Consider the following 23,374-nt stretch of genomic DNA (forward strand, 5'->3'; position numbering starts at 1 on the left):
ACCCCCCGGGTCAATGAGGGTCCAGGTTGTCCCACAGCGATGTCCATGGTGGGTGGTGGTGGTGGTGGTCATGGTGGTGGTGGTGGGGCATCCTGGTGCCCCTCAACCCACCATGGCTCAGAACTGCGTGGAGAACATCTCTGGCCTCGGGACATGGACCTGCCGGGACGTGGAAGGGGAGGTGTCAGCAGGACTTGGGGTGTCCCCCCACCCCGTGTCCCACCGCGGTGGGTGGCTGTGGTGGAACTCACCGGTGCCGACGTGTCCACGGAGCCAAGGTTGACCTGAAAGTTGCCCTCGGGCTGGGCGCCTGTGGGATGAGGAGGTTCAGCAGTGACGCTTGGGGTGGGGTGGGGGACACCAGGTGGCTCCTCCAACCCCATGGGGTCACCAAGGACCCCACACCCACCTTGGTTCTGGAAGGTGAAGCTTCCTGGGAGGTTCCACATCTCGGGTATGTCCTCGTACCACCTCTGCTTCGTCGCCTTCTGGGTGCTGGAGATGGTGGGTGGGGGGATGCACGTGGGGGTCACCACCAGTGGGTCCATCCCTTGCCTGCACCCACCAGCTCCTCCACCTCCTCCCTGCAAAGGGCCAAGGTCCTCCCCACCCCTGGGGCTTCATCCAGGATGAGGAACATCTTGAGAACAAGATTTCCCACCCCAGGGAGGACAACGGGGCCAGACCCACCACCAAAACCCACCACCACCACCACGTCTCCTCCATCACCTGTAAGATGACCCGGTCCTCCGAGCTCGGAAGAGGAAGATGGCGAGGACGGCGACTATCACGGCCAGGATGGCCACGGCCACGCCCAACCCCACCGCCACCTTGCTGATGCGACTCTCGCAGCGATCTCCTTGGTACCAGTAGATGTCCATCTCGGAGCAGCTGTGGGGTGGGAATAAGGGGGGGTGAACACAAAGGTGGGACCTCCAGAAGAAACCCCCCCAACCTCTTCTTAGGAACTCAAACCCTTCTTGGAGCAAGACTTGCTCCAACCCAGCTCCTTCTCCATTTCCATGACGAGAAGAGCTTGGAGATGGACGTGGAGGTGCACCAGGAGAGTTGGATGCAGGTGGAGCAAGACCTTGCGCCAACCATGGAGGTTTTTGACCCATTTCCATGCAGAGAAGACCTTGAAGGTGCACCAGAAGGGTTGGATGCTTGTGGAGCAAGAGCCTGCTCCAACCCTGGAGGTTTTTGACCCATTTCCATGCAGAGAAGAGCTTGGAGATGGACGTGGAGGTGCACCAGGAGAGTTGGATGCAGGTGGAGCAAGACCTTGCGCCAACCATGGAGATTTTTGACCCATTTCCATGCTGAGAAGACCTTGAAGGTGCACCAGAAGGGTTGGATGCATGTGGAGCAAGACCCTGCTCCAACCCTGGAGGTTTTTGACCCATCTCCATGCAGAGAAGAGCTTGGAGATGGGCGTGAAGGTGCACCAGGAGGGTTGGATGCTTGTGGAGCAAGACCTTGCTCCAACCCTGGAGGTTTTTGACCCATCTCCATGACAAGAAGAGCTTGGAGATGGGTGTGAAGGTGCACCAGGAGGGTTGGGTGGACATGGGATGGCTTTGGAGGTGGGTGATGGTTTGACCGCAGCCCTTACAAGCACTGTGGACCACTCTTGGTGAGGTGGCACGTCCCCTTGTTGCAGTTGATGGTGCCGGAAGTGTCCGGGGTGCAGTTGGACACGCAGTAGAAACCAGAGCTGGTCAGGTTGGGAAAGTAGTAGTCCTGGTAGCCCTCAGGCACCTCCTGCCGGCAGTAGGCTGGAGAAGGAGGAGAGGTTGGTTGGGGAGATGTTGGCCACGCCAAACCTTCATCCCCCTCGGTGGGGAAGCCCCATCTTCTCACCTTCTCCATCAAAGCTGGGCAAAGGGTTGCTGACCACCACGTTGGAGGAGTTGAAGCACATCTCATCTGTAAAAGAAGAAACATGGAGGACGTGTCCACACATCCCACCGCCAGGGGTGGGGTTTTGGGTGGGTGGGAAGGTGTTCTCCACCCCATCCCCCTTGGTGGGACGCTCACAGGTGCAGTTGTGCTGCGGCGTTGCCACACGGATCTCCTTCTGCAGGTCCATGGTGATGTTGTGGAGCTTCTCCTGGGTTTGGGTGGTCACCAGCAGGGAGAAGATGACAACGTGATCCACCACCACGCTGCCGCGGCTGGTAGGAGAAGCCACCATCCCATTGCCAATGCCCTTCTCCCAAGGGATGACCCCAGCTCCTCGGGCTGGGTGGTGCACCCCAAGACCTTCTCCTCATCAACCAGCAGCCCAACACTCACCTCAGACTCAGGACCTGGATGCCCTTGTAGCCCTCAACATGGCTGTAGACCTCCTCCATCTAGAAGAGAAGAGGTCTTCAGGGGGGACATCAAGACTCCATTCCCTTCCCCTCTTCCTAGATCTCCCTTATCTTTGGTGTCCCCCCATCCCCAGGTACATCCCAGTGGACCCAGAGAAGACCATACACCCATAAGGTGCATTTGGATGAGCAACCAAGGTGGGGTCAGCCCCTTCCCCATGTCCCTTCACCTGCTTCGTGAAGTTCTTGACGAACTCCAAGTAGGCAGAAGAGCTGGTGACTTCTAGGTCATCGCTGAACTCCCGGTTGACGACCTCCAACGTCACATGAACTGTCCCATTTGTCTCTTTTGGGGAAGGGGAGGATGAAAGTCAAGACCAGGACATGAAGAAGACAGCAGGAGGGACCCCAATATCTCCCATGGCTTTAGGGGTTGTCACAGAGGAGCCAAGAGAAGCTTCCTCCAGCCAGAGGACATCAGCAGCCCATCTACTCCTCTGGACCCCACCCCTAACTCCTCAACGTTCTGGTGGGCATCACACCCTTGAGCTCCTTAAGGCCCTAACGAGCCTTAATTACCCTGATGGACCTCCCCTGGGACCTCCACCCTCAGCTCATTGGCCCAGGTGCTGCATTTAAGCTCAGGTCAACACACCAGAAGGTTCTTTGAGCTCTGTTGAGGGTGAGCAACCTCTGGGCCCATCTCTGGTCCCCAGCTCCTGGCTGTTGTCCCATCTCCTGCTCTTTCTATCTGGTCCCACCATGAAGATCCTGGTTCTTCCTCACCCAGGATGGTCAGTAGATGCCATAACTGTCACCTCTGCCCACATTTTTGGGTGCTGTGGGACTGTGTCTTGATGAAGGAGAACGTTCCTTGTGCTGTGGTGGCCCTTGGTTCATCCTTCCCCCCCTGAAGAACTCCCCCACCCTGAAGAACCATCCCCACCAAGAAGGACTTCCTACCAGCATTTGTCTTGATGGTGTTGCTGATGTCATCACACATGTCACCCGTGAAGCCGAGGGGACACTCGCAGTGGCCGTCCACCCACGTGCCACCATTGTTGCAGGTCCCTGGAGGAAACATCAAGGCAAGGGAGTGACACAAGATGAAGAGGAAGGAGTTGGGCCATCATGCCTGGAGCAAAACGTGGGTTGGGACATACCTGGGGTGGTGGTGGGATGGAGAGGGATGGGGATGGTGGTGGGAGGTGGACTTGTGGTGGACTCAATGGATGAAGAGTTGTTGATGGTAGAACTGGTTGCGTTGGTGGTGGGAGGTGAAGTCGTGTCGTTGGGACGTGAAGTCGTGGTGGATACCGTGGGTGAAGAGTTGGGGACAGTAGGACTGGTCATGTTGGTGGAGGTGGTTGCAGTGGTGGTGGTGGTGGACATGGTGGTGGAAGATGTGTTGGTGGAGGGTGAAGAAGTCCTGGAGGTTGTTGTGGTGAGTACAGAGGAGTTCAGTGGTGTTGTGGTAGATGTGTTGGTGGCCATCGTGGTGGGCGCGGAGCTGCTGGTGGCCATCGTGGTGGGCGCGGAGCTGCTGGTGGCCATCGTGGTGGGCGCAGAGGTGGTGGTGTTGGCCGTGGTGGGCGCAGAGGTGGTGGTGTTGGCCGTGGTGGGCGCAGAGGTGGTGGTGTTGGCCGTGGTGGGCGCAGAGGTGGTGGTGTTGGCCGTGGTGGGCGCAGAGGTGGTGGTGTTGGCCGTGGTGGGCGCAGAGGTGGTGGTGTTGGCCGTGGTGGGCGCAGAGGTGGTGGTGTTGGCCGTGGTGGTTGCAGAGGTGGTGGTGTTGGCCGTGGTGGTTGCAGAGGTGGTGGTGTTGGTGGGTGAAGAGGTGCTGGAGGCCATTGTGGTGGGTGCAGAAGTGTTGGAGGTTGTCATGGAGGTTGTGGAGCTGCTGGTGGCCATGGAGGTTGCAGAGATGCTGGAGTTGGTGGTGGTTTTAGAGGTGCTGGTGGACATGGTGGTTGTGAAGGTGCTGGTGGCTGTGGAGGTTGTTGGGGTGCTCGTGGCCATCGTGGGTGCAGAGGTGCTGGTGTTGGTAGTGGTAACAGAGCTGGTGGTGACCATGGTGGACAAGGAGGTGCTGGAGGACACCATGGTGGGTGCAGAGGTGTTGGAGGTGGTCATGGAGGTTGCAGAGCTGCTGGTGTTGGTGGTGGGCGCGGAGCTGCTGGTGTTGCTGGTGGTAACAGAGGTGGTGGTGCTGGTGGGTGAAGAGGTGCTGGAGGCCATCATGATGGGTTCAGAAGTGTTGGAAGTTGTTGTGGAGGTTGCAGAGGTGCTGGTGGCCACGGAGGTTGTAGAGGTGCTGGTGGCCACGGAGGTTGCAGAGGTGCTGGTGGCCACGGAGATTGTAGAGACGCTGGAGTTGGTGGTGGGTGAAGAGGTGCTGGAGGCCATCATGATGGGTTCAGAAGTGTTGGAAGTTGTGGTGGGTGCAGAGCTGCTGGTGGACATGGTGGTTGTGAAGGTGCTGGTGGCTGTGGAGGTTGTTGGGGTGCTGGTGGCCATCGTGGGTGCAGAGGTGCTGGTGTTGGTAGTGGTAAGAGAGGTGGTGGTGACCGTGGTGGGTAAAGAGCTGCTGGTGGTCACCATGGTGGGTGCAGAGGTGCTGGTGGCTGTTGTGGTGGGTGAAGAGGTGCTGGAGACTGTTGGGATGGGTGAGAAAGTGCTGGTGACAGTGGTGGTTGTGAAGGTGTTGGTGGCCGTGGTGGTTGCAGAGGTGCTGTTGTCAGTAGTGGTAAGAGATGTGGTGGTGGCCGTGGTGGGCGCAGAGCTGCTGGTGGCCGTGGTGGGCGCAGAGCTGCTGGTGGCCGTGGTGGGCGCAGAGCTGCTGGTGGCCGTGGCGGGTGCAGAGCTGCTGGTGTTGGTAGTGGTAACAGAGGTGGTGGTGCTGGTGGGTGAAGAGGTGCTGGAGGCCATCATGATGGGTTCAGAAGTGTTGGAAGTTGTGGTGGGTGCAGAGCTGCTGGTGGACATGGTGGTTGTGAAGGTGCTGGTGGCTGTGGAGGTTGTTGGGGTGCTGGTGGCCATCGTGGGTGCAGAGGTGCTGGTGTTGGTAGTGGTAACAGAGCTGGTGGTGACGGTGGTGGGCAAAGAGGTGCTGGAGGCCATTGTGGTGGGTGCAGAGGTGTTGGAGGTGGTCATGGAAGTTGCAGAGCTGCTGGTGTTGGTGGTGGTAACAGAAGTGGTGGTGCTGGTGGGTGAAGAGGTGCTGGAGGTCATCATGATGGGTTCAGAAGTGTTGGAAGTTGTTGTGGAGGTGGCAGAGGTGCTGGTGGCCATGGAGGTTGTAGAGATGCTGGTGGCTGTTGTGGTGGGTTCAGAGGTGCTGGTGGCTGTTGTGGTGGGTGCAGAGGTGCTGGTGGCTGTGGTGGTGGGTGCAGAGGTGCTGGTGGCCGTGGTGGGTGTAGAGCTGTTGGTGGCCATCGTGGTGGTTTCAGAGCTGCTGGTGGCCTTGGTGAACTCAGAGGTGCTGGTGGCCGTCACGGTTAGTGCAGAGCTGCTGGTGGCCGGGGTGGGTGTAGACCTGCTGGTGGCCATTGTGGTGGATGTAGAGCTGCTGGTGGCTGTGGTGGTTCCAGAGCTGCTGGTGGCCGTGGTGGTTCCAGAGGGGCTGGTGGCCATCGTGGTGGTTCCAGAGGGGTTGGTGGCCATCGTGGTGGTTCCAGAGGGGCTGGTGGCCATCGTGGTGGTTCCAGAGGGGCTGGTGGCCATCGTGGTGGTTTCAGAGGGGCTGGTGGCCATCGTGGTGGTTTCAGAGGGGCTGGTGGCCATCGTGGTGGTTTCAGAGGGGCTGGTGGCCATCGTGGTGGTTTCAGAGGGGCTGGTGGCCATCGTGGTGGTTTCAGAGGGGCTGGTGGCCATCGTGGTGGATGCAGAGGGGCTGGTGGCCATCGTGGTGGATGCAGAGGGGCTGGTGGCCATCGTGGTGGATGCAGAGGGGCTGGTGGCCATCGTGGTGGATGCAGAGGGGCTGGTGCCCGTGGTGGTTCCAGAGGGGCTGGTGCCCGTGGTGGTTCCAGAGCTGCTGGTGCCCGTGGTGGTTCCAGAGCTGCTGGTGGCCATCACGGTTGGTGCAGAGGTGCTGGTGGGCATGGTGGCTTCAGAGGTGCTGGTGGGCATGGTGGGTGCAGAGGTGCTGGTGGGCATGGTGGGTGCAGAGGTGCTGGTGGGCAGGATGGATGTAGTGGTGCTGGTGGCCATCGTGGTGGTTCCAGAGCTGCTGGTGGCCATCGTGGTGGGCGCAGAGGGGCTGGTGGCCGTGGTGGGCGCAGAGGGGCTGGTGGCCATAACAGTTGGTGCAGAGCTGCTGGTGGCCGTGGTGGGTGTAGAGCTGCTGGTGGCCGTGGTGGGTGTAGAGCTGCTGGTGGCCATCGTGGTGGTTCCAGAGGTGCTGGTGGCCTTGGTGGTTGCAGAGGTGCTGGTGGCCATAGAGATGGCAGAGGTGCTGGTGGGCAGGATGGATGTAGTGGTGCTGGTGGCCATCGTGGTGGGCGCAGAGGGGCTGGTGGCCATCGTGGTGGGCGCAGAGGGGCTGGTGGCCGTGGTGGGCGCAGAGGGGCTGGTGGCCGTGGTGGGCGCAGAGGGGCTGGTGGCCATAACAGTTGGTGCAGAGCTGCTGGTGGCCGTGGTGGGTGTAGAGCTGCTGGTGGCCGTGGTGGGTGTAGAGCTGCTGGTGGCCATCGTGGTGGTTCCAGAGCTGCTGGTGGCCTTGGTGGTTGCAGAGGTGCTGGTGGCCGTCACTGTTGGCGCAGAGGCGCTGGTGGCCGTGGTGGGCGCAGAGGCGCTGGTGGCCGTGGTGGGCGCAGAGGCGCTGGTGGCCGTGGTGGGTGCAGAGCTGCTGGTAGCCGTGGTGGTTGTGAAGGTGCTGGTGGCTGTGGAGGTTGTTGGGGTGCTTGTGGCCATTGTGGGTGCAGAGGTGCTGGTGTTGGTAGTGGTAAGAGAGGTGCTGGAGGCCACCGTGGTGGGTGCAGAGGTGCTGGAGGCCACCGTGGTGGGTGCAGAGGTGCTGGTGGCTGTTGTGGTGGGTGCAGAGGTGCTGGTGGCCATGGAGGTTGCAGAGATGCTGGTGTTGGTAGTGGTAAGAGAAGTGGTGGTGACCATGCTGGGCAAAGCGGTGCTGGAGGCCATCGTGGTGGGTGCAGAGGTGGTGGTGGCTGTCATGGTTGGTGCAGAGGTGTTGGAGACTGTTGGGATGGGTGTGAAAGTGCTGGTGACAGTGGTGGTTGTGAAGGTGTTGGTGGCCGTGGTGGTTGCAGAGGTGCTGTTGTCAGTAGTGGTAAGAGAGGTGGTGGTGACAATGGTGGGCAAGGAGGTGCTGGAGGCCGTTGTGGTGGGTGCAGAGCTGCTGGTGGCCGTGGTGGGTGCAGAGCTTCTGGTGGCCGTCACGGTTGGTGCAGAGGTGCTGGTGGCCGTGGTGGGTGCAGAGCTGCTTGTGTTGGTGGTGGGTGAGGAGGTGCTGGAGGCCATCATGGGGGCTGCAAAGGTGCTGGTGGTCATGGAGTTTGCAGAGCTGGTGGTGGACATGGTGTGTGTAGAAGGACTGGTGGCCGTGGTGGTTCCAGAGCTGCTGGTGGCCATCACAGTTGGTGCAGAGGTGCTGGTGGCCGTGGTGGCTTCGGAGGTGCTGGTGGCCGTGGTGGCTTCGGAGGTGCTGGTGGACATGGTGGCTTCAGAGGTGCTGGTGGACATGGTGGCTTCAGAGGTGCTGGTGGCCATCACGGTTGGTGCAGAGGTGCTGGTGGCCGTGGAGGGTGCAGAGGTGCTGGTGGGCAGGATGGATGTAGGGGTGCTCGTGGCCATCGTGGTGGATGCAGAGGTGCTGGTGGCCGTGGTGGTTCCGGAGGTGCTGGTGGCCGTGGTGGTTCCAGAGGTGCTGGTGGCCATTGTGGTGGTTCCAGAGGTGCTGGTGGCCGTGGAGGGCGCGGAACTGCTGGTGGTCACGGTTGGTGCAGAGGTGCTGGTGGCCATTGTGGTGGTTTCAGAGGTGCTGGTGGCCATTGTGGTGGTTCCAGAGCTGCTGGTGGCCGTGGTGGTTCCAGGGCTGCTGGTGGCCATTGTGGTGGGCGCAGAGCTGCTGGTGGCCGTGGTGGGCGCAGAGCTGCGGGTGGCCGTGGTGGGCGCAGAGCTGCGGGTGGCCGTGGTGGTTCCAGAGCTGCTGGTGGCCATCGTGGCGGGCGCGGAGCTGCTGGTGGCCATCGTGGTGGGCGCAGAGCTGCTGGTGGCCATCGTGGTGGGCGCAGAGCTGCTGGTGGCCGTGGAGGGTGCAGAGGTGGTGGTGGTTCCATAGGGGCTGGTGGCCGTGGTGGGTGTAGAGCTGCTGGTGGCTGTGGTGGGCGCAGAGCTGCTGGTGGCCATCGTGGAGGGTGCAGAGGTGGTGGTGGCCATTGTGGAGGGTGCAGAGGTGGTGGTGGCCATCGTGGTGGGTGTAGAGCTGCTGGTGGCCGTGGTGGGTGTAGAGCTGCTGGTGGCTGTGGTGGGCTCAGAGCTGCTGGTGGCCATTGTGGTGGGTGCAGAGGTGCTGGTGGCCGTGGTGGGCGCAGAGGTGCTGGTGGCCATCGTGGCGGGTGTAGAGGTGGTGGTGGCCATCGTGGAGGGTGCAGAGGTGGTGGTGGCCATCGTGGAGGGTGCAGAGGTGGTGGTGGCCATCGTGGAGGGTGCAGAGGTGGTGGTGGCCGTGGTGGGTGTAGAGCTGCTGGTGGCCGTGGTGGGTGTAGAGCTGCTGGTGGCTGTGGTGGGTGTAGAGCTGCTGGTGGCTGTGGTGGGTGTAGAGCTGCTGGTGGCTGTGGTGGGCTCAGAGCTGCTGGTGGCTGTGGTGGGCTCAGAGCTGCTGGTGGCCATTGTGGTGGGTGCAGAGGTGCTGGTGGCCATCGTGGCGGGTGTAGAGGTGCTGGTGGCCATCGTGGCGGGTGTAGAGGTGCTGGTGGCCATCGTGGCGGGTGTAGAGGTGCTGGTGGCCATCGTGGTGGGCTCAGAGCTGCTGGTGGCCATCGTGGTGGTTCCAGAGGGGCTGGTGGCCGTGGTGGTTCCAGAGGGGCTGGTGGCCGTGGTGGTTCCAGAGGTGCTGGTGGCCGTGGTGGGGGCAGAGGTGCTGGTGGCCGTGGTGGTGGGTGAAGAGCTGCTGGTGGCCATCACAGTTGATGCAGAGGTGGTGGTGGCCGTGGTGGCTTCAGAGGTGCTGGTGGCCATCATGGTTGGTGCAGAGGTGCTGGTGGCCGTGGAGGGCGCAGAGCTGCTGGTGGGCAGGATGGATATAGGGGTGCTGGTGGCCATCGTGGTGGTTCCAGAGCTGCTGGTGGCCATCGTGGTTGTTCCAGAGGTGCTGGTGGCCGTGTTGGTTCCAGAGGTGCTGGTGGCCATGGTGGGTGCAGAGATGCTTGTATTGGTGGTGGGTAAAGAGGTGGTGGTGGCCGTGGTGGACGCAGAGCGGCTGGTGGCCATAGTGGTGGTTCCAGAGGTGCTGGTGGCCATCATGGTGGTTCCAGAGGTGCTGGTGGCCATCATGGTGAGTGCAGAGGTGCTGGTGGCAGTGGTGGTTTCAGAGGTGCTGGTGGCCATCGTGGTGGTTCCAGAGGTGGTGGTGGCCGTGGAGGGTGCAGAGGTGGTTGTGGCCGTGGTGCTTCCAGAGGGGCTGGTGGCCGTGGTGCTTCCAGAGGGGCTGGTGGCCGTGGTGGGCTCAGAGGTGCTGGTGGCCGTGGTGGGTGTAGAGCTGCTGGTGGCCATCGTGGTGGTTCCAGAGGTGCTGGTGGCCGTCACGGTTGGTGCAGAGGTGGTGGTGGCCGTGGAGGGTGCAGAGGTGGTGGTGGCCGTGGAGGTTCCAGAGGTGCTGGTGGCCATCGTGGTGGTTTCAGAGGGGCTGGTAGCTGTGGTGGGTGTAGAGCTGCTGGTGGCCATTGTGGTGGTTCCAGAGGTGGTGGTGGCCATGGAGGGTGTAGAGGTGGTGGTGGCCGTGGAGGGTGCAGAGGTAGTGGTGGCCGTGGTGGGCTCGGAGCTGCTGGTGGCCATCGTGGCGGGTGTAGAGGTGCTGGTGGCCATCATGGTGGGCGCAGAGGGGCTGGTGGCCATCGTGGTGGATGCAGAGGGGCTGGTGGCCATCGTGGTGGGCGCAGAGGGGCTGGTGGCCATCGTGGTGGATGCAGAGGGGCTGGTGGCCATCGTGGTGGATGCAGAGGGGCTGGTGGCCATCGTGGTGGATGCAGAGGGGCTGGTGGCCATCATGGTGGGCGCAGAGGGGCTGGTGGCCATCGTGGTGGGCGCAGAGGTGGTGGTGGCCATCGTGGTGGGCGCAGAGGTGGTGGTGGCCATCGTGGTGGGCGCAGAGGTGGTGGTGGCCATCGTGGTGGGCGCAGAGGTGGTGGTGGCCATCGTGGTGGGCGCAGAGGTGGTGGTGGCCATCGTGGTGGGCGCAGAGGTGGTGGTGGCCATCGTGGTGGGTGCAGAGGTGGTGGTGGCCATCGTGGAGGGTGCAGAGGTGGTGGTGGCCATCGTGGAGGGTGCAGAGGTGGTGGTGGCCGTGGAGGGTGTAGAGCTGCTGGTGGCCGTGGTGGGCTCAGAGGTGCTGGTGGCCATCGTGGTGGGTGCAGAGGGGCTGGTGGCTGTGGTGGTTCCAGAGGGGCTGGTGGCTGTGGTGGTTCCAGAGGTGCTGGTGGCCGTGGTGGGGGCAGAGGTGCTGGTGGCCGTGGTGGTGGGTGAAGAGCTGCTGGTGGCCATCACAGTTGATGCAGAGGTGGTGGTGGCCGTGGTGGCTTCAGAGGTGCTGGTGGCCATCGTGGTTGGTGCAGAGGTGCTGGTGGGCAGGATGGATATAGGGGTGCTGGTGGCCATCGTGGTGGTTCCAGAGCTGCTGGTGGCCGTGGTGGTGATTTCAGAGGTGCTGGTGGCCATCGTGGTTGTTCCAGAGGTGCTGGTGGCCATGGTGGGTGCAGAGGTGCTGGTGGCCATGGTGGGTGCAGAGGTGCTGGTGGCCATGGTGGGTGCAGAGATGCTTGTATTGGTGGTGGGTGTAGAGCTGCTGGTGGCCGTGGTGGGTGTAGAGCTGCTCGTGGCTGTGGTGGGCTCAGAGGTGCTGGTGGCCATCGTGGTGGGTGCAGAGGTGCTGGTGGCCATCGTGGTGGGTGTAGAGGAGCTGGTGGCCATCGTGGTGGGCTCAGAGCTGCTGGTGGCCATCGTGGTGGGCTCAGAGCTGCTGGTGGCCATCGTGGTGGTTCCAGAGGGGCTGGTGGCTGTGGTGGTTCCAGAGGTGCTGGTGGCCGTGGTGGGGGCAGAGGTGCTGGTGGCCGTGGTGGTGGGTGAAGAGCTGCTGGTGGCCATCACAGTTGATGCAGAGGTGGTGGTGGCTGTGGTGGCTTCAGAGGTGCTGGTGGCCATCATGGTTGGTGCAGAGCTGCTGGTGGCCGTGGAGGGCACAGAGGTGCTGGTGGGCAGGATGGATATAGGGGTGCTGGTGGCCATCGTGGTGGTTCCAGAGCTGCTGGTGGCCATCGTGGTTGTTCCAGAGGTGCTGGTGGCCGTGTTGGTTCCAGAGGTGCTGGTGGCCATGGTGGGTGCAGAGGTGCTGGTGGCCATGGTGGGTGCAGAGATGCTTGTATTGGTGGTGGGTAAAGAGGTGGTGGTGGCCGTGGTGGACGCAGAGCGGCTGGTGGCCATAGTGGTGGTTCCAGAGGTGCTGGTGGCCATCATGGTGGTTCCAGAGGTGCTGGTGGCCGTCATGGTGAGTGCAGAGGTGCTGGTGGCCGTGGTGGTTTCAGAGGTGCTGGTGGCCATCGTGGTGGTTCCAGAGGTGGTGGTGGCCGTGGAGGGTGCAGAGGTGGTTGTGGCCGTGGTGCTTCCAGAGGTGCCGGTGGCCGTGGTGCTTCCAGAGGTGCCGGTGGCCGTGGTGGGCTCAGAGGTGCTGGTGGCCGTGGTGGGTGTAGAGCTGCTGGTGGCCATCGTGGTGGTTCCAGAGGTGCTGGTGGCCGTCACGGTTGGTGCAGAGGTGGTGGTGGCCGTGGAGGGTGCAGAGGTGGTGGTGGCCGTGGAGGGTGCAGAGGTGGTGGTGGCCGTGGAGGTTCCAGAGGTGCTGGTGGCCATCGTGGTGGTTTCAGAGGGGCTGGTGGCTGTGGTGGGTGTAGAGCTGCTGGTGGCCATTGTGGTGGTTCCAGAGGTGGTGGTGGCCGTGGAGGGTGCAGAGGTGGTGGTGGCCGTGGAGGGTGCAGAGGTGGTGGTGGCCATCGTGGCGGGTGTAGAGGTGCTGGTGGCCATCGTGGCGGGTGTAGAGGTGCTGGTGGCCATCGTGGTGGGCGCAGAGGGGCTGGTGGCCATCGTGGTGGATGCAGAGGGGCTGGTGGCCATCGTGGTGGATGCAGAGGGGCTGGTGGCCATCGTGGTGGGCGCAGAGCTGCTGGTGGCCATCGTGGTGGGCGCAGAGGTGCTGGTGGCCATCGTGGTGGGCGCAGAGGTGGTGGTGGCCATCGTGGAGGGTGCAGAGGTGGTGGTGGCCATCGTGGAGGGTGCAGAGGTGGTGGTGGCCGTGGAGGGTGTAGAGCTGCTGGTGGCCGTGGTGGGTGTAGAGCTGCTCGTGGCTGTGGTGGGCTCAGAGGTGGTGGTGGCCATCGTGGTGGGCGCAGAGGTGGTGGTGGCCATCGTGGTGGGCGCAGAGGTGGTGGTGGCCATCGTGGAGGGTGCAGAGGTGGTGGTGGCCGTGGTGGGTGTAGAGCTGCTGGTGGCCGTGGTGGGTGTAGAGCTGCTCGTGGCTGTGGTGGGCTCAGAGGTGCTGGTGGCCATCGTGGTGGGTGCAGAGGTGCTGGTGGCCATCGTGGCGGGTGTAGAGGTGCTGGTGGCCATCGTGGTGGGCTCAGAGCTGCTGGTGGCCATCGTGGTGGTTTCAGAGGGGCTGGTGGCCGTGGTGGTTCCAGAGGGGCTGGTGGCCGTGGTGGTTCCAGAGGTGCTGGTGGCCGTGGTGGGGGCAGAGGTGCTGGTGGCCGTGGTGGTGGGTGAAGAGCTGCTGGTGGCCATCACAGTTGATGCAGAGGTGGTGGTGGCCGTGGTGGCTTCAGAGGTGCTGGTGGCCATCATGGTTGGTGCAGAGGTGCTGGTGGGCAGGATGGATATAGGGGTGCTGGTGGCCATCGTGGTGGTTCCAGAGCTGCTGGTGGCCGTGGTGGTGATTTCAGAGGTGCTGGTGGCCATCGTGGTTGTTCCAGAGGTGCTGGTGGCCATGGTGGGTGCAGAGGTGCTGGTGGCCATGGTGGGTGCAGAGGTGCTGGTGGCCATGGTGGGTGCAGAGACGCTTGTATTGGTGGTGGGTAAAGAGGTGGTGGTGGCCGTGGTGGACGCAGAGCGGCTGGTGGCCATAGTGGTGGTTCCAGAGGTGCTGGTGGCCATCGTGGTGGTTCCAGAGGTGCTGGTGGCCGTCATGGTGAGTGCAGAGGTGCTGGTGGCCGTGGTGGTTTCAGAGGTGCTGGTGGCCATCGTGGTGGTTCCAGAGGTGGTGGTGGCCGTGGAGGGTGCAGAGGTGGTTGTGGCCGTGGTGCTTCCAGAGAGGCTGGTGGCCGTGGTGGGTGTAGAGCTGCTGGTGGCCATCGTGGTGGTTCCAGAGGTGCTGGTGGCCGTCACGGTTGGTGCAGAGGTGGTGGTGGCCGTGGAGGTTCCAGAGGTGCTGGTGGCCATCGTGGTGGTTTCAGAGGGGCTGGTGGCCGTGGTGGTTTCAGAGGCGCTGGTGGCCGTGGTGGGTGTAGAGCTGCTGGTGGCCATTGTGGTGGTTTCAGAGGTGGTGGTGGCCGTGGAGAGTGCAGAGGTGGTGGTGGCCGCGGTGGGCTCGGAGCTGCTGGTGGCCATCGTGGTGGGCGCAGAGGTGCTGGTGGCCATCGTGGCGGGTGTAGAGCTGCTGGTGGCCATCGTGGTGGATGCAGAGGGGCTGGTGGCCATCGTGGTGGGCGCAGAGCTGCTGGTGGCCATCGTGGTGGGCGCAGAGGTGCTGGTGGCCATCGTGGTGGGCGCAGAGGTGCTGGTGGCCATCGTGGTGGGCGCAGAGGTGCTGGTGGCCATCGTGGTGGGTGCAGAGGTGGTGGTGGCCATCGTGGAGGGTGCAGAGGTGGTGGTGGCCATCGTGGAGGGTGCAGAGGTGGTGGTGGCCGTGGTGGTTCCAGAGGGGCTCGTGGCCGTGGTGGGTGTAGAGCTGCTGGTGGCTGTGGTGGGCTCAGAGCTGCTGGTGGCCATCGTGGTGGGCGCAGAGGTGCTGGTGGCCATCGTGGTGGGCGCAGAGGTGCTGGTGGCCATCGTGGTGGGCGCAGAGGGGCTGGTGGCCATCGTGGTGGGCGCAGAGATGCTTGTATTGGTGGTGGGTGAAGAGGTGGTGGTGGCCGTGGTGGACGCAGAGCGGCTGGTGGCCATGGTGGTTTCAGAGCTGCTGGTGGCCATTGTGGTGGTTCCAGAGGCGCTGGTGGCCATGGTGGTTCCAGAGGTGGTGGAGGCCATGGAGGTTGTGAAGGTGCTGGTGGTTGCAGAGGTGCTGGTGGCCATCATGGTGGTTTCAGAGGTGCCGGTGGCCGTGGAGGGTGCAGAGGTGCTGGTGTTGGTAGAGGTAAGAGAGGTGGTGGTGTCGGTGGTGGTCAAAGAGGTGCTGGTGGCCATTGTGGTGGTTCCAGAGGTGCTGGTGGGCATTGAGGTTGTGGAGATGGTGGCCGTGGTGGTTCCAGAGGTGCTGGTGGTCGTGGTGGTTTCAGAGCTGCTGGTGGCCATTGTGGTGGGTGCAGAGCTGGTGGTGGCCGTGGTGGGTGCAGAGCTGCTGGTGGCTGTGAAGGGGTTGAGGGTGACACGCGTGTTAGTGGTTGGTGGAGGACGGGGTTCCTCGGGGCTGAGGTCCCTCCTGATGGTGACCCTGGTCCCATCCCACCAACAATTCCCTCTCCTCCACCATGGTGCCGAGGAGGTCGCACATGGGACCACAAACATGTGCCAGGGTAGGGGGGATGAAGGATGGTGGCAACCTTGAAGGTTCTTGAACCTTGAAGGTTCATCATCGCTCCATCAACCGTGGGTCATCGTGGCATGGGGAGAAGAAGGTGATGGGGAGAAGACCCTCTCCCCCACCATGGTGCCGAGGAGGTGGCACATGGGACCACAAACGTGTGCTGGGGTAGGGGGGTGAAGGATGGTGAGAGCCTTGAAGAACCTTGAGGGTTCATCATCGCTCCATCAACCATGGGTCATCGTGGCATGGGGAGAAGACCATCTCTCCCACACGGGCAAGGGGTGGATTGTCACCGGTGGACGCAGGAGAAGGAGGAAGAAGGTGGTGGTTGGGGTGGGAAGGTGATGGTGGGGATGGGTTGGGGGTGGTCAACTCTTGGGTTGGGTGGGGTCTTGGTGGGGGGGCACGTTGGCTTGGATCTGGAGCTGTAGCCACGTCACGGTGGTGGGACCGGAGAAGGTTGTGGGTAGGTGCTGGGTGCCACCCCATGTGGGGACATCAGCTCATGGTGGACCCCCAACCCATCCCCATGGACCCCCAACCCGTCCTCATGGACCACCAGTGGGAGCTTGGAGAGAGGTGGGGGTGGGCTCCTCCATCTCCAGAGGATGGAGATGGTGGTTGGTGGGACCGGAGAAGGTTGTGGGTAGGTTCTGGGTGTCACCTCATGTGGGGACATCAGCCCATGGTGGGGGGGGTGGTTTGGACCTCCAACGCAACCCCATGGACCCCCAACCCATCCCCATGGACCACCAGTGGGAGCTTGGAGAGACGTGGGGGTGGGCTCCTCCATCTCCAGGGGATGGAGATGGTGGTTGGTGGGACCGGAGAAGGTTGTGGGTAGGTGCTGGGTGTCACCCCATGTGGGGACATCAGCCCATGGTGGGGGGGGGGGGGGGGGTTTGGACCCCCAACCCATCCCCATGGACCCCCAACCCATCCCTGTGGACCACCGGTGGGAGCTTGGAGAGAGGTGGGGGTGGGCTCCTCCATCTCCAGGGGATGGAGATGGTGGTTGGGGGTGAAGCTGCTCCTTCGCAGGGGGAACCCCATGGAGAAACCCAAGAGGAGATGACACCTCCCACCCCACCTGGTGTCCCCCCGCCTCTGTCCCCCCACCCCAACCCCTACTCACTCATTCTTCCTCCAGGGAGGAGGAGGAGGAGGAGAGGAACGATGGAGACCTTCATCTTCTCGTTCGCCAATCCCACGATGCCACCGGCAGCATCCCAGAGCTCGCGCCGCCGGCACAAAGCGGCGAGAAGAAGACCTTTGTCCCCACGATGGGCAGGGACCCAACCTCCCCCCACCCCCTCCCCACCCCTCTTTGATGACCCGCCACCGTTGAGTCAACGAAGTTCTCCCAAAAACCACGACGTCACCCGGTGGGACATCGTTGGGTGGCACTTCCTCAAGGTGGGGGTGAAACCAACCCCTCGGGTCACATCCCACCACCCCTTCCAAGAAGGCCACGGGCAACACCACCCATCACACGTCACTTGTGGGGACTTCCTCCAACCCCAAACCTTCTAAGATCTACCCCAAAATTCTTTGGCCAACCTTCTCCTGCTCCCCCCACCCACCGGTGACCTTTTTCCACCCAGAAAACAAACATCTCGCTGGTGGTGGGAGGGGTGAGGAGGTGCTGGGTTGGGTGGGGACTCTTTTATGGTGGTGGAAGGTGACGTTGGGTTGTGTTTGTGGTGGGGCAGGTGTCGCTTGGGTGGGTCCTCCCCACCCGCGTTGTGTAAATAAGGGGTTTTTTTTGCAGAACTTCCTTCTCCTCTGGTCACGGTTGGGGCTTCCTGCAGCGTTTCCAGTCTTGGCTGGTGGCCAAACCCTGGGAATTGGCCTTCAAATCCATCCCTTGACCTCCAAAACCCCACCTGTGACCTCTAAGACCCCAATCATGACCCCCAAACCCTCTATCGACCCCCAAAACCCCAACTGTGACCCCCAAAACCCCTATTGACCTCCAAAACCTCAACCATGACCTCCAAGATCCTAGCCATGACCCCCAAGACCCTAGCCATGACCCCCAAAACCCCTATTGACCTCCAAGACCCCAACCATGACCTCCAAGATCCTAGCCATGACCTCCAAAACCCCAACTGTGACCCCTAAAACTCCTATCGACCTCCAAGACCCCAACCATGACCTCCAAGACCCCAACCGTGACCTCCAAGACCCTAGCCATGACCTTCAAAATCCCAACTGTGACCCCCAAAACCCCTATTGACCTCCAAGACCCCAACCATGACCCACAAAACCCCAACCATGACCTCCAAGACCCCAACCACGACCCACAAAACCCCACCTGTGACCTCTAAAACCCCAATCATGACCCACAAAACCCCTATTGACCTCCAAGACCCCAACCATGACCCTCCCAAACCCCAACCATGACCTCCAAAACCCCAACTGTGACCCGTAAAACCCCTATTGACCTCCAAGACCCCAACCATGACCTTCAAGACCCCAAATGTGACCTCCAAGACCCCACCTGTGACCTCTAAAACTCCAATCATGACCCACAAAACCCCTATTGACCTCCAAAACCCCAACCGTGACCTCCAAGACCCTAGCCATGACCTCCAAAACCCCAGCTGTGACCCCTAAAACCTTATTGACCTCCAAGACCCCAACCATGACCCACAAAACCCCACCTGTGACCTCCAAGACCCCAACCATGACCTCCAAGACCCCAACCGTGACCTCCAAGACCCCAATCATGACGCACAAAACCCCACCTGTGACCTCTAAGACCCCAATCATGACCCCCAAACCCTCTATTGACCTCCAAAACCTCAACCATGACCTCCAAGACCCCAACCACGACCCACAAAACCCCAACTGTGACCTCTAAAACCCCAACTGTGACCTCTAAAACCCCAACTGTGACCCCCAAAACCCTTATTGACCTCCAAGACCCCAACCGTGACCTCCAAGACCCCAACCGTGACCTCCAAAACACCAACTGTGACCCCTAAAACCCCTATCAACCTCCAAGACCCCAACCATGACCCTCCCAAACCCCAACTGTGGCCTCCAAGACCCTATCTCAACATCCAAGACCCCAACCATGACCCCTAAGACCCACATCTCCACCTCCAAACCCCATCTGTGGCCTCCAAGACCCCAACCATGATGCCCAAGACCTCTACCTCAACCTCCAAAACCCAACTGTGATCCCCAACACCCCAACCGTGGCCTCCAAGACCCCAACCATGACCCCCAACCCCCAATCTTGACCCCCAAGTGGGACAGCGGTGTTGCCACCCCACCTTTGGGACTTCCCCCCCCACCCCACCCCATCTTTCCAGGAGATACAAGAAATATGTTAATAAATATAATTTCCACCAAGATAAGGATCATCTGGCTCAGGTGAGGTCCACCAGGGGACAGGGATGTCCTCTCCAGCGAGGAGCCCCCCAAGGATCATGGGAGGACCCCTCCTCTCTCACAGAGGAACGACATCCCACCTACTTTTGCCCCAAAAATGGGGGCGGGGGGGGGACATTCCCCACCTCCCCTTTCTGGAGAAGCTGAGATCTTCGGTCGCTGTCCCACCACGCCAAGGGTCCACCAAGGAAGCTTCCACCACCCCACCCCACCAGGTATGTTTGGAGGGGTGGGGGTGGTCACGGGGATGCTGCACCTTCTGCCAACACCTACAAAGAGGGGAGGGGACAATGAGGAGCGGGTTGTCCCACCCAACCCCGGCATCCACAGTGGTGGCACCGGTTCTACCTGGACACCTACCAACGTGGTGGGTGATGCCACCTCCGCGGTGGGCTTGTAGGAGCTGCGTTCGTAGGGACCTGGAAGAGGAAGAGGGTGAAGGTCTGGCAAGGGTGGGGGTCTCCTCACTAAGGGGATGGTTTTGGGTCAACGTCATGATGGGTCTCACCTTGCTGGGTGGTGGAACCTCTGCCGTTCACGTGGTAGATGCCGGTGGCATGGGCGTTGCGCCTGTTGTCCGGCCAACTGGTGTCCTCACTGGTCCTTCTGTAGGAACCAGTGAGGTCAGGGGTCTTGTGTGTGGGGCTGGAGATGCTGGAGCTCCTGAGCTCCACCGTTGGAGTTGAACCCTCCCAACCCCATGAAGAAAAGCTGCTGCCCCCCAAGTTTTGGTGATGGGATGTATCTGAGGACCACCCAGTTTGGCACCAACCCCAGTTGTCCTCCCTGGACCACCCAGTTTGGTACCAGCCCCAGTTGTCCTCCCTGGACTTCCACCATGGACTCCACCACTGGAGTTGAACCCTCCCAACTGGTGAGCTCAGGGGTCTTGTGTGTGGGGCTGGAGATGCTGGAGCTCCTGGGCTCCACCATTGGAGTTGAACCCTCCCAACCCCATGAAGAAAAGCTGCTGCCCCCCAAGTCTTGGTGAAGGGACGTATCTGAGGGCCACCAAGTTTGGTCCCAACCCCAGTTGTCCTTCCTGGACCACCCAGTTTGGTACCAACCCCAGTTGTCCTCCCTGGTCCCCCCCAACCCTTTCACCTGGCACCAGCAGCTTTCTTCTGCCCTTGGACCAAGCGGATGGTGAGGACGATGCAGAGGACGAGGAGGATGAGGAGGGTCAGGCCCAGGCCCAGCCCCACACCCAAGCCCAGCCCCAGTTTGCTGATGTGGGTCTGGCAGCGGCCACCCGATGACAGGTACCACGGCACATCTGGACAGCTGTGGGGGTGATACGTCATGGGTGAGGTCCCTGCCCCATGGATCTGGCCAATGGTGGGCGTTGGGCTCCTCCAAGAGACCCATTGGAAGCCCAGGGTCCTCCTCAGAGCTGAGGAGAACCTGGGAGACCTATCTCCATGTCCCATGGGTTGGGATTGAGGGATGGGGTTGTGGTCAAGGGCTTTGGGGGGGTCAACGGTTGGGCTTGGTGGTCAACGGTTGGGGCTTGGTGGTCAAGGGTTGGGTTTTGAGGGTCAAGAGTTGGGGCTTGATGGTCAAGGGTTGGGTTTGGAGAGCAAGGGTTGGGTTTGGAGGGCAGGAGGTGGGTGTTGGGGGTCAAGGGTTGGGGCTTGGGGGTCAAGGGTTGGGGCTTGGGGGTCAAGGGTTGGGTTTTGGTGGTCAAGGGTTGGGTTTGGTGGTCAAGGGTTGGGGCTTGGAGGTCAAGGGTTGGGGCTTGGAGGTCAAGAGTTGGGGCTTGGTGGTCAAGGGTTGGGGCTTGGTGGTCGAGGGTTGGGGTTTGGTGGTTGAGGGTTGGGGTTTGGTGGTTGAGGGTTGGGCTTGGTGGTTGAGGGTTGGGCTTGGTGGTTGAGGGTTGGGTGTTGGAGGTCAAGGGTTGGGGCTTGGAGGTCAAGGGTTGGGGCTTGGAGGTCAAGGGTTGGGGCTTGGAGGTCAAGAGTTGGGGCTTGGAGGTCAAGGGTTGGGGCTTGGAGGTCAAGAGTTGGGGCTTGGTGGTCAAGGGTGGGGCTTGGTGGTCAAGGGCTGGGTGTTGGGGGTCAAGGGTTGGGTGTTGGAGGTCAAGGGTTGGATTTTGAGGGTCAAGGGTGGGTTTTGGAGGGCAAAGGTTGAGGAGTTGGGCTCAAATTTGGGGCTTGGGGGTCAAGGGCTGGGTGTTGGTGGTCAGGGGTTGGGTTTGGTGGTCAAGGGTTGGGTTTGGGGTCAAGAGTTGGGGTTCAGGTTACCACCAGGATCAGGGTTTGGGTGGGGCTTATGGGTAAGGGTGGTCCACTCACAAGCAGCGAGGTCCCTCCAGGGTCACCTGGCAGAACCCGCCATGACAGTCGATGGTGCCGGGGACATTGAGGGTGCAGTTGGTGACGCAGAGGAGGCCGCTCTGCGTCCGGTGCGGGTAGTAGTAGCGGGAGAAGTTGGCCGGCGCGTACCTTCTGCAGAGCTCTGGAGAGGACAACCACCAACCAGGTAAGACCTGACCCCCATCCCACCACCCCCCCCCCCGTGGTGTCCCAGCCCACCTGTGGCGTTGAGGACCTCGGCGCGGGCAGCTCTGGAGGAGGAGGTGCTGAAGCAGAGGCCTTCTGGGAGAAGAAAGAGTGAGGAACAGTCAATGGAAGCCACCAGAGATGTTGGGGACCAACTGACCAGCAGTGGGCACCTACCCGCTGAGGGGCTGCAGTTGTGGGGCTGAGGGGTGGCATTGGCAACCTCCAGCAGCTCCCGGGCTCGGTTGTCCAGGCTGGTGGTGGGTTTGTCTCCAGCTGGTGGGTGCAGAAGGACTCTGTAGTTCACCACCACGCTGCCTCTTCTGTGGGGCAGAGAGAGCATCAACATGAGGTTCCTCACCCATCCCACCCCATCCCATCCCAGGGGTTCCTCACCCATCCCATCCATCCCATCCCATTCCATCTCAGGGGTTCCTCATCTCCTCAACTTCTCCACCTCTTCTCCACCTCTTCTCCACCTCTTCTCCACCTCTTCTCCACCTCTTCTCCACCTCTTCTCCACCTCTTCTCCACCTCTTCTCCACCTCTTCTCCACCTCTTCTCCACCTCTTCTCCACCATCTCATCTCATCATCCCAGGGGTTCTTCTCCCATCCCATCATCATCTTCTCCTCATCCATCTTCTCCTCATCCATCTTCTCCTCATCCATCTTCTCCTCATCCATCTTCTCCTCATCTCATCATCCCAGGGGTTCTTCTCCCATCCCATCACCATCCCATCACCATCCCATCACCATCCCATCACCATCCCATCACCATCCCATCATCTCAGGGGTTCCTCACCCATCCCACCCCACCCCATCCCACCACCGACCACACACTCACGTCAAGTTCACGACCCGGATGCCACCGTAGTCGGAGACGTCGTGGTAGATCCGATCCATCTGGAGACAGAGAGACACGTGTCACCGGTGGGGCTGGGATGGGTGGTCCTCCAGGTGGTCCTGGTGGCCCCTCAATGACTTGGAGGAGGACATGAGGACCTCACCGTGCGGCTGAACTCATCCACGAAGCTGCGATAGGTGGGGGACGAGGTGTCCCTCATGTCGTTGGAGAAGTTCCGGTTGGTGACACGTGCCATCATCATCACAGAAGGACCCAGCTCTTCATGGGAGGAGGTAGGATGCCCGTGAGATGGGGACAACCCATGGGATGTCCCTCTTGGGGACAGGGGGGGACAAGGTGGGGGTTGTCCCCTCTCTCCCTTACCTGCCGTGATGTTGATGGTTGGTGCCCCAAACTGACAACGTTCTCCAACCACGTTGGGTGGGCAGAGACAACCCGTCCCCGTCCAGCGCCCCCCGTTCTGACACGGGTCTGTGAGGAGAAGGACACAAGGACTCATGGGTGACCACCGATCTCCAACTTGCACCCCATGTCTTCTCCTAGACCCATCCAGGTGGGTCCACCACCACCGGAGTCTCCAGTTTTTGAGGTGGGGACAGTGCCTGGTCCCAACCAGCAGCTCCTTGATGTGTCCTCCTTGGTGGGACACCAACACTTGGGGCTTCTTGGGTGCAAGACCCTTTGGGTGGGGGGGTTCCTCTCCCAGAAATGACCAAGGTGGTGGTCTCCCTTGGTGGGACCAACACTTGGGGCTTCATGGGTGCAAGACCCTTTGGGTGGGGGGGTTCCTCTCCCAGAAATGACCAAGGTGGTGGTCTCCCTTGGTGGGACCAACACTTGGGGCTTCATGGGTGCAAGACCCTTTGGGTGGGGGGGTTCCTCTCCCAGAAATGACCAAGGTGGTGGTGGGGGGTCTTTGTATGACCACGCCAAGGAAGTCCCACCAACCTGTTGTGGTGGTAGGGATGGACGTGGTGGTGGTGGTGGATCTCCTGGTGTTCCTCGGTGTCCCTCTGCTCCTTGTAGGGTGGTTGGGTGTCGCTTGGGTTGTGGTGGTCCTTCCAGAACTTGTAGGGTGGTTGGGTGTCGCTTGGGTGGTGGTGGCCCTTCCAGAGGTGAGGACAGCGGTGGTGGGGTGGTGGTTCTCACACCGTGGACCATCAAAGCCACCGGGGCAGTAGCACTCGGTGCCCACGGCCGTCCCTCCGTTCCGACAAGCGGTGGCTTCGTCACGGGTGTCACAACGAGGTCCCGACCACCCCGGTGGGCAGATGCACCGGTTGCCCACCGCCGTGCTGCCATGGCCACACCGGTCGGTGGTGTCCACCATCT

The 23,374-nt window shown here is 61.5% G+C and overlaps 1 protein-coding gene across 1 annotated transcript; it reads right to left on the reverse strand.

Annotated features, from left to right (window-relative positions):
* Window positions 1–725: 725 nt before the first annotated feature.
* LOC137677254 (mucin-22-like) lies at window positions 726–14,228 on the reverse strand. The gene is made up of 17 exons (XM_068424537.1): window positions 13,636–14,228; window positions 12,724–13,479; window positions 11,637–12,612; window positions 11,223–11,528; window positions 10,686–11,180; window positions 10,469–10,527; window positions 9,624–10,407; window positions 8,183–9,143; window positions 5,851–6,196; window positions 3,482–4,629; window positions 3,282–3,389; window positions 2,549–2,664; window positions 2,299–2,357; window positions 2,041–2,177; window positions 1,864–1,929; window positions 1,616–1,778; window positions 726–891 (listed from the first exon to the last, which is right to left on the reverse strand). The coding sequence occupies exons 1-17, from the start codon at window positions 14,226–14,228 to the stop codon at window positions 726–728; spliced, it is 7,239 nt and encodes a 2,412-aa protein (XP_068280638.1).
* Window positions 14,229–23,374: the final 9,146 nt, after the last annotated feature.

The sequence above is a fragment of the Nyctibius grandis genome, unplaced genomic scaffold (genome assembly GCF_013368605.1).
Source record: "Nyctibius grandis isolate bNycGra1 unplaced genomic scaffold, bNycGra1.pri scaffold_107_arrow_ctg1, whole genome shotgun sequence".
NCBI lineage: Eukaryota > Metazoa > Chordata > Aves > Nyctibiiformes > Nyctibiidae > Nyctibius > Nyctibius grandis.

Bases quoted from the DNA above. Each gene is read 5' to 3' on its own strand.
- LOC137677254 (XM_068424537.1), bottom strand. From the start codon at position 14,228: ATGGCCACCAGCCCCTCTGCATCCACCACGATGGCCACCAGCAGCTCT. The intron at 4,630-5,850 runs GTCTACACCCAC...CGTGGCCACCAG, and splicing joins ACCACAATGGCCACCAGCAG to CACCTCTACAACCTCCGTGG. The intron at 3,390-3,481 runs GTATGTCCCAAC...TGTTTCCTCCAG, and splicing joins CCATCCCACCACCACCCCAG to GGACCTGCAACAATGGTGGC.